Source organism: Opisthorchis viverrini, assembly GCF_000715545.1.
Source record: "Opisthorchis viverrini unplaced genomic scaffold opera_v5_38, whole genome shotgun sequence".
Classification (NCBI taxonomy): Eukaryota; Metazoa; Platyhelminthes; class Trematoda; order Opisthorchiida; family Opisthorchiidae; genus Opisthorchis; species Opisthorchis viverrini.
Genome location: NW_008751695.1, coordinates 267,863 through 278,199, shown reverse-complemented (window position 1 = coordinate 278,199; position 10,337 = coordinate 267,863). Strand labels below are relative to the sequence as shown.

General features: G+C 44.1%; 1 protein-coding gene across 1 annotated transcript; it reads left to right on the top strand.

Annotated features, from left to right (window-relative positions):
* Positions 1-6,216: 6,216 nt before the first annotated feature.
* Positions 6,217-6,615, top strand: T265_02915 (hypothetical protein; the record flags this gene model as incomplete). Its single annotated transcript, XM_009167279.1, has 1 exon — positions 6,217-6,615. The coding sequence occupies one exon, from the start codon at positions 6,217-6,219 to the stop codon at positions 6,613-6,615; it is 399 nt and encodes a 132-aa protein (XP_009165543.1).
* Positions 6,616-10,337: the final 3,722 nt, after the last annotated feature.

Here is a 10,337-nt window from a genome sequence, read left to right as displayed (position 1 = left end):
GAGGTTTCGCCCTCATTCCCAATCTTTGTTTCCCCCCCCCCTCCGAGGACATTATCCCTCTTTTGTGTTTCAATAAACTTAAGACTACCCTACTTTCCGTGCACTGCAAGCTGCATTGGGTGGTCACTGTTCTGGATGGCTTTCCTCTTAAAGAACTCCGCCGTTCCCCCCGAATGTCAAGCTCATCTTGTGCGGGGTTCTGTTCAAGCTTGCCATCTCAATCTTCTCACTTCCAAATCGTTGCTGTCCAGTAATGATTGAATAGTACTAAGATCAGGTCTCTGGGGGTCTTAATGTTGCCCAGGATTCTACAACAGCTGAAAACGGGCTCCTAATTTTCTGGTAATGATTTCTTTTGTTGCTGGGTTATCTATTGGTCGTTCCAACGATCATTTGGCAATCTCAACCATGTTGCTATAGCTTCTCTACTTTTGGCGGTGAAAGCTGGGACAATATCACAAAAAAACCGCAAACAAAGTGAACGGGTTTTGCGTATAACCTCTGAATCTACTGGACAGATTTTGGCTCATTTCAAGTTTCGATCGAAACTGTATCGGTTGTGGCAGTTGTTCTATGCCAAAACTAACGGAAACGTATCACAGACAACGGGCATATTTGTGAACTTCTCACCCACAGATTACGCGTGTGATGCTTGTCGGTTGCGTCACATCGGTCGGAAAAAACACAATCTGCTCTGATGGTCTGTGACAGGTTAGTCGGTCAGAACGTGAAATTTCAAAGTGTGGACGGTGATCGTAAAACCAGTGGAAAATTGAATAGAACAGTGCAGTGAAAACGGTCATCTCACAAGAGCGCTGCCGGCCACACTGGATGAACCGTCATGTCGAGCGACCCTTTGTCGTTCCTTTTTCAGATGCCCCTTTCAGATCGGTTGATAAAGCTTTGCACTATTCACATAAAAATATATACCCAGTTTCGATTATCCACTTTACTGTGAACCGATTCGGTGCAAGCCTGTGCAATTTTCAGTGCACTGCGGTCAATATAACCGGCCACAAAATTGTTGACACTTTCAGTATGTGATGGCGATGGGATTCATTTGTTACTGTTATAACAAGCGACCCACTGCTAAATCGGATGGCTTTTGAATGGAATAAAATTTCTTGGTTCAACCTTGTAACGGTGATACTACTCATGAGGAGGCATGCGAGTAGTATGTGTTGTTCGTGGAATTTCGCTTTGCGTCACTTGAAAAGTGGGAGATCTGTTGCGGAATTCGTGGAGTCACTTTGTAACATTTGCCTGGATTTGAGCGAGGAATGATTGAAGTCAATGAATCTCCAGGACATTTCAAGAAGACGCGTTCAGGAGAAGCTGGATGTCCAGTTTTTGTAAATAAGATGCAAATGAGAGTTTTGCTTCCCTGTCCAATGGTCTGTAACCGGTCAGTTGGAATTTCCAATAAGTAACTCCGCAGCGAAGGCCTTCATTTCACCATGACATTATTAATTTAACTATGATAAACTGCAACACGTGGCCAACTTCTCCGTGTTTTCTTTCACGCCGAACAGTTCACCGATAGATAGCCTACTGACATATGTAGGGTATGCAAAAGTCGATGGATGCTGAATCTTACTTGACCTTATGATAATTCCCCCATTCATTTGCTCACTCCGTCTACGCACCTTTGATCTCCAGTTGTTTTGCTCATTCGCATTCGAGGCCACAGAGACAGACCCTTCCGACACTTGTTTATTGACTGTCTGTGTGTGAATGTGCGCGTTCATATCCCGTTTGCTGAGCCTGCCTTGACTTGTTTGCTCATGAGTTCCGTGTTACCGCACATCCAGTGAGAATCACGAGACCGTCCTCGGAACCCACGCCACTGAGCCATCATTCCGCTCGCCGTTGTTTGGTGTGCGGACGTTCACACTGCACTGTGCCGATCAGTGACATACCTGTGAACTTGTTGACGCTACGAACGTGAACAATTGAGGTTTGTTGTACACATTTGCTTACCCATGTGCAAACAGTACCATAGGATTACGAACCCATTTCTTCCTTTGGATATTCGGGATTGTCGAACTTAAGCGTCACTCAAAGTTCCGCATCGGGAACCTCAACAATGAGACTGTGGAATTCCCCAATAACTGGCCATCAATCGCCCAGTCAGCAGGATGTTCTCCGTCGAAATGACTTTCACTAAATCAAATATATGACAGTGTTAGCCATCATGGCAGGTGATTACTTGACCTAATCTATTTGGCGAGCAAGGGGTCGATGGCAAACACATTGGAAAACAGTTCGAAAGGATTGTTTGTATCACAGTGTTTTTGGGTTCACTTGCAATGTATCGAAATCGGCTTCTTTCGCCTTTTCATAAAGCCCGAGAAGTGACGCAAAAGTCAAATAGTATGGGGGTGGAAGAATATCACGAAATTACCCGTCTGTTTGATATTGGAACAGCCATGTGATTCTGTTCATACTTTGGCGACGCACTGAAATGGAACGTCTTTTGTGTCTGTAAAAATTATCCTGCCATCATTCGATTTTCTCCGTTAATCAATCGGTTTACGGAGTGTGGGGAATGGGGAATTATCGTGTCTTGCGCGATTGATGATCTTAGCGTTTTTATCCATATATGGGCAGTCTGTAGATTGCACAGCAGACTGAAGACCAAGGACAACTTTTCAGAATGTTTGGTGAACAATCGGTAGACTTAGTGCTTGGCAGAAGGTTCAAACGAAATTCAAATGAACCGAACCAGAAGAACTAGACCCTAGGCTGGACCCAAACAAATCTAGGTTTCCTCACCGACCCAACACTTGTTCAGCCGGTTTAATACACTAAAATCCCTCGGCCGACACCCAATAGGGATTTAGCTTGACTTAGCTGATTGGTTCTCCTTCCACCTTAAATCTCGACCAAACTCGGAACCTAATCAATTGGCCTGACGAAGCTTTTGTGTCAAAAGCGAAGCGTTGCCCAGCAATAAATTCACCAATTGTCACCAAACGTTTTCGTAAACGATGACTACCCAATCGGTTCCAGGAATTTTTCACGTGATTGACCAAGGGCAGCGGTTTGCAGCATATTGTACTCTGCACAAGTTATTGGGAAATCTAGGGAGAGTAAGAAATGATGTTCACAGGGCGGCCATTTTTTCATATTTTCAGGTAACCACAGTACATCAGGGGTGTGGATCAAACAGCTTTGTTCATCGAATCGCAGTTGTGAATTAGTTTTAACGAATCTGACGTGTAGATTTTTCCAGATAAAAAATAAAAGACTGGGCTGAGGATTTTGGTCACATGATGCAGGTGATAATTCCATACGTTGTCTGTAAAGTACATATTTTTGACAGACATATGCCCTCATTCTCATGGCACGAGAATTTTGATTTCAGACAATAAGCACGGAGCGAAAGATGGTTGTGTCTGATTATGCTGTGGACATAAACACAGCTAACATGTCTGCGACAGACGGCTTGGCCGAAAGAAATACATTATTATCCCAAATCAAGCGTTCAGAGTTTTCTTCTGACACTACTGACTACCTGAGATTACTGTAAGGGATCTTGTACCTTGTGTACAGCGCCTGAAACCTTCCGTGTGAACTATGTGCTCAAAGTTGCAAAATCACCTTCCATTCTAATAAATCGACTTTAGACGACCCCTGCATGAACTGATGAAAATGACTGGACCGGGAAAGAAGTACGACTGTTCGAAAGAGAGTAATGTTGGCGTGTGTTCTAAAGATCGCACAAACATCCACAACTAAAAGAATTTAACCATTTGGAGTATTGGTCCGTTACAATAAAATCGTGTTTTTTTTCGTGTGGATTTTATGACTTGGTGGGCCTCTGAACGTCGATGAATAACTATTCATGCATTTACCTGGCGCTATTTTGTTACATGATTGCTCAAGTGCCACTCTCCCTCGTGGTTTCATGCGAATAGCCTGGATTTAACCATGCGTGATGGATAAATTTTGAGTTTGTTCAATGAGTTTCGCTTTTGTATAGTATTTTGTTGTTACTTCAATGGGTAAATTTTTAGTAAGCTTTGAAGTGGAAGAAACAACATCAACCAGTGTAATCGAGTACAAATAACACCTCTGGGAAACTGACTAGTTCATATGTACTTATCACCGATGGTCTCGTAATTGCATGATAAAGTAGGGACCAGACAATTTAGACTTTGCCTTCCGAAGGCAAAGGGTACCTGAGCTACAGAACGAATTCGTTCAAAAGCTTGGGTTGTTTTCTGTGATTGCCCCTTATCTCTAGGTGCAAGCGCCCTAAAAATATTCCAATCAGAGTGAATTCCAACTCGCTCCCTCACCAAAAAGGCACTGGTGCCACATCGGACTTTGTGCGATATGTCCACGGGTTCGCACAATGCTTAGATGAGACATCCGCCGATCCTTTCTAGTAACAGCTCCAAACACCTCAAAATGAATTTTCAAACCGAAAGGGCTCGTCTGTTCAACTGTATTCATTGTTATTCTTTTGTCCGCATCGGTGATTGCTGTCTGTCAGAAACAAAAGCCTGAATGGCCTGAAACTGAACTGGTTCACCGTCCCCCGCCTCCCCTTTCGGCTGTGCAAGTCCGGTGATTCAGAAGCCGTTGCACCTACAAACGCTGCGTGAGCGAGGCTTTAAACATCAGGTAAAGCGCCTTCATTTGACTGGATGCCCGTGGGTGCTCATCTCTGCATGGTTTAACTGAAAATGTTTCTACAAGAATCTTGGGAGGCAGACGTTGGTCATCTATCATCTTTTGTGTTTACTGTAGTTCTGAATAAAAGAAAGACAGTTTGCTTGATGTCGTAGAGGTTCTTTTACAACATGCTCGAATCCCAGACATCAGTGTGGCCGTTAGTACCATGAACACGGAGATGAGTAGAATCGGCTTTGTGGGGACCCAAGAAGGTGTTTGTCTCAAATACAACACGTGGTCTATGAGCGACGGAGAATGAGCACTGGGGATGACAGCAGTTGACAGCCTGAAACGCTTGGAAATACGTGATTTTGTGGTGTTCACCCATGAAACACCTCCAAACGGACAACATAGGGATCAGTTACCGTTACGCAGATGTTTCGACCTGACGAATGGCGGCCGTCGACGTGCAGAATCAAAAGTTGTATGCACCTGTTTACACACATGTCAGTATGCGGAACAGCACGTGAATTTTAACCACGTACTCATCTTTTCGCACGTATTGTATTTGACAAAGCACACTCCAGGGTGGGGGGGGCGGGGGGGCACCAACTAACCAGATTTCATGGCGTGACTACAGTCAGTTGGCTTGACATGACTTTTCAGCGCTTCTCTCAACTTTTCAGATATGGGATTTGTTGTAATACCAAGCGTGTCCAACGCATGATCCGCATTCTACACATTCCAACACTGAAGATTCAGAAGTACCTAAACTGTGAGACACCCCAAACATCCGCGTTTGGCGGGCACTTTTTTTTCAAAATTTTACCGAGCCCGGAATTCTGGGTGCCAAGTGTATAGTTGCATTTCCAGTCTCCAAACATTCTGGTGCACCAGTGAAACGGAACAAGATGTCTAAAACACACAACTGCATTTTGTCCAAGATGTTTCGTGATTATCGGCCGGCGTTCTCCCATCTATGAGGTTCTGAAATTCACAGCATGTCCTGAATTTAGGACAAACGCTTGAGCCGCTGTCAAACCAAGAAAGAAAAAAAGCACCACTCCTGTCAAGATGAAAAGATGCTGGTAACTAAAGGTTTTTTGAACGCACCAGGAAGTCAATTTCCCCATAAACCTAAAAGATAACCCTTGAGCTGACTTTTAATCACTTTTCATGCCATATCTCAAATTTGGCCGGGATTTTTGGCATCTCTAAAACAACATGACGTGCAAATTGAATGTTACTAGAAAAATCTGGAAGATTCTCAAGGGCGGCTTCTTAGAATGGACCCAAGTTCTTTAAGTGTTATTCTTCTAGACTGAGCTGCGATGGGTTGCTATAAGTGCCCCGGTGTCCTCGGCTGGCTGGAATGCACGGAAGTCGAGGTGATAACTATGACATTGTTCTTGACCGTCCAACCACACTGCTCGTCCAATATGAAGTTTAGGATAGTCGGCGTCAAAGAATTCCTTTAACAAAACTTGGATTTGCGCCATTTCGTGTAAACCCCACAGCCTGTTCCCATGGCACTGTTACCATAGACGATACAAGGAACTCTCAAAGCATTCAGTAACATAATACACGCGGGAAATGAGTATGGAACAAGTGGAACGTAAATGTTTTCCACCTGTCAATGAATCGATTGACCAGAATGTAAACCAAGGCCATCAGTTTGCACAAAATTTGGGTGCGCCTTCGGAGAAAAATCTGAGACATAGTCCGAAACAAGCACGGAATTTAGATAGCGAAATGCCTGCCGGAAACCCATGTTCGCAGAGTACCTTTCAGTACCATGTCCGTGTGGAAAATGGTAACAGCGATGATGCCAAGTCAGTTGACCGCAGCCACACGATGGAACATGGTCAATTGACGTCTACCACCGCCGCAAACTCTGCTTTGTCAAATGTGGCACCGCCGCAAACTCTGCTTTGTCAAATGCAGAACTACCGGCGAAAGGAAGAAGGCCTTCGTTGCGGAGTTATTTATTAGGAAATGCTAACTGACCGGTTACAGACCATTGGACAGGGAAGCAAAACTCTAATTTGCATCTTATTTACAAAAACTGGACATCCATCTTCTCCTGAAGGCGTCTTCTTGAACTTTCCTGGATATTCATTGGCTTCAATCATTCATTGTTCAAATCCAAGCAAATGTTGCAGGGTGACTCAACGAATTCCGCAACAGATCTCCCCTTTTCAAGGGATGCAAAACGAAATTCTACGAACAACACATACTACTCGCGTGCCTCCCCATCAGTAGTATCACCGTTACACCCGTATGTCTTGGATGCCTGAGACAATGAGTACGTGGTTAGAATACGTGCCGTTTCGCACGTTAACATGTGTAGAGACATGTGCACACACCTTCTGATTCTGTCGATAGACGAAGGTCGTTCGTGAGTTTGGAAGCCCAGGTGAACCATTCTCCTGTTGTTTAGATGGCCAGGAAGACACGCAGGCGCTGGCAAAGAGACATCGGTAATTGAAAGCCTAAAGGCATAAAAGCCCGAAAAGAAGTAGTATCTGGCGAGACTGTTTACCTTCTCCATTCTTGCTCAACTTGCCATTGATGAAACAATTAGCCAAACGCTGAGAGGTCTTCAAAATCCCGAACACTGCAGGTGAGAACTCTGCCAATCTAGCGTATAAGAGGATGTCGTTCTAAGACATCTTACTGGATCCCAATAGTCGTGCGCTTCAGGCTACGGTACCCGGCTGTCTTGATATTTGGTTGCATGATGTGCCCCCCTAGATCTCTGGTTTGTCTTCAGGTTTTTGATTACCGATATCTAGGACTGAATGCTTGCATCGGACTGACTCGACAGGTGTCTGAAATGCGTCAGTCGTGGGAAAACTCCAGAACCATCGATGCCGGTGGCTGCACATGTTTATTCACAGGATTCGAAGATGAATGTTGTCCTCAGTGCCCCCGGAATGGCGCATACTCTAAGGTGGATAAGGTGAAACTTGGCAGAGTGGTGCAACCCTCCCTGCGCTTGGCTTCAGACACTGCAAGGAAAAGCGCGTAGCCAGTGATAGTAGAGTACTGTTAGTTTCTGTCCATGATATCTGACTCAGCGTCTAAAGCAGTAGTACCTCTGGAGGATTCGAAGATGAATGTTGTCCTCAGTGCCCCCGGAATGGCGCATACTCTAAGGTGGATAAGGTGAAACTTGGCAGAGTGGTGCAACCCTCCCTGCGCTTGGCTTCAGACACTGCAAGGAAAAGCGCGTAGCCAGTGATAGTAGAGTACTGTTAGTTTCTCTCCATGATATCTGACTCAGCGTCTAAAGCAGTAGGTACCTCTGGATGTCTGCGAGTCACTTCCGCACAACGTTTTGCAGGTCTGGTTTGTCTCGAAACGAAGGCCAACAAGCTTGTTCTTGGTGTAATTTAAAGAATCCAATGACAATCCATCGACAACCCACGACCGGTTTCGCCCTTCTTGGGGCTCATCAGGTAGGCGTAGTCCCCGGGTTTCCGTCAGCGTTATGTTCTACTTGAAACCAAATTGCACGAAATTAGCGAATATACACTCATTTGCAAATTAATTTGGTTATGCGAGAGACTCACCCGGAACCCAGGAACTCATAAGGTTGCTGAAAATCCGTCGACGGCCCACGACCGGTTTCGCCCTTCTTGGGGCTCATCAGGTAGGCGTAGTCCCCGGGTTTCCGTCAGCGTTATGTTCTACTTGAAACCAAATTGCACGAAATTAGCGAATATACACTCATTTGCAAATTAATTTGGTTTTGCGAGAGACTCACCTGGAACCTAGCTGAATCGCTCATTTATGCATTACAAAGATATACATGTATCGCGATATCTCGAATAGCATAGCAGCTGAAACATGGGGCGGCCTAGTGCAGCACATTCAGTTGCCTGAAAACACCATAAATGAGAGATTCAGCTGGATTCGAAAAAACCAAATTTGTTTGCAAATGAATGCAGGTCACTAATCCAACTATGCCTAATGAAACGCAGCAAATCACAGTTCATTACTTGGAGTTTGGTCGCAGGAGTACAGTAAATAATAAGTAGGTAATTCACCAGCTGGATCAGTTATTAAAAAAGAGTTAAAATGATTTTGGACAATGTGGGCGATGCTCTTCCCGTGTAGACCGATTCCAATTTTTGAAACGTTTGCCAGCAAAAATAAATGTTTATTCTCACTTATGAGGTACAGAGATAAAAAAACGGGGTTATCAAATGCTGCTCTTTTAGGCAAGATACTGGGTGTGTTCGTGACAGACCTTCGCCGTCTTCTTTACGCCCCTTAACTGAGATTTTTCTTTCGCGGTCATGTGATTCCGTACAGGAAACTGCGGAATGTGGTCATTGGCTCGCTTCCTATTGTATGAGAAATGACATTTAAGTGGAAGCGTCTTTTACTACTGAGGTTCATCATCCAAAACTGGACGACTGTGATGCCCTTGTTCGACTCAAAACTGTAAGTAACAAAACTTCCACTAAAATGATCCAATAAACGATCCAATAAACGACATCGTACAGATATCGGCCAAACTTTCAAGTCCGGGATAATTTTATTGATTGATAAACTTTTTATTACCCTTTCTGAATAATACAAAGCGTGTTTTTCTTAGCGGGTGGCTTCTGCGTTGTTAAAAGTTCATCTATAAAACTTCTTGGGACTCCTCTTTGGGTTGAAAACCTTTCTTTACAGCCTGAAAATGGTTTCACCTCATTAATTAGACATTACTACCCGGATGCCATGTATCTTTGTAAGTAGTTAACAGGCTAAATGGCAATCCGTCGGGCTGAAATCATTAAGGTTACATTTCAGTTCATCCGCAAGATGGGGTATATAACCGGAATTCTGTGGAAGTTGCCCTGTGGAAAATCAAAAAAGGAAACACACTCTCACAACTGCCGTGCGCCTTTTCGATTACAAGACTTGTTATTTTGCCAGCTGTCGCCTACTGTCTGGAAGGGGGAACTACAAAACACCGAAAGCTCTGTCTTTCGAACCGTCAACGACTTAGATTTGAGTAGATGTCGTTTACGACGAAGTATGGTGAAAATTTTATGTTTTTCCACAACATTTTCAAACCTTTGCACCGCGCGAAATCAGCCGCTCCATCTCCAAGTGGATTGACCGTCTGGTTTTGAAACCGAGACAAGGATAGTAATCAAACATCAAGGATATGAAACATTTTAAAGTGATTTGTGAATAGTAAAAACGCAGCTATACCCTATTTCTGGTGATAAACAGCGGCAGTAGCACTCAGAACTTCAATCTCATTGTCATTTGTTCATCCACATTAAATGCTAATAGAACCTAGTGGACTATGTGAAATATGCTTAATTTTGTACTGTCTTCGGGCGAGATGTGAACTAACTAATGACTCCGGTATTTCGGAGTTTCGCGCACAACGTTTTGTGGTGTTTGCTAATCATAGAACTCTGGCCTGCCGGGCAACCGAAGTATGATACCATGTGAATAGACCTAGAAGAGGGGTCGTGTTTGGTTGTTGGTCTGTTCGCCGAGCTTAGCAGTTAGATTGCGCACCCGAGCTACCTACATTCCACAACATTGCTAAGAGGGATTGTGTAACATCTGATTTCTTAATTAACCATGAGGAAAAAGTCAAACAGCCGCTCAGCAGATGATACGTCAGCCTGCGGTGTTTTATCAACCAAGATCTATAGGTGATGGTGACCTCAACTGCAATCAATTGATCTGCATTGTTG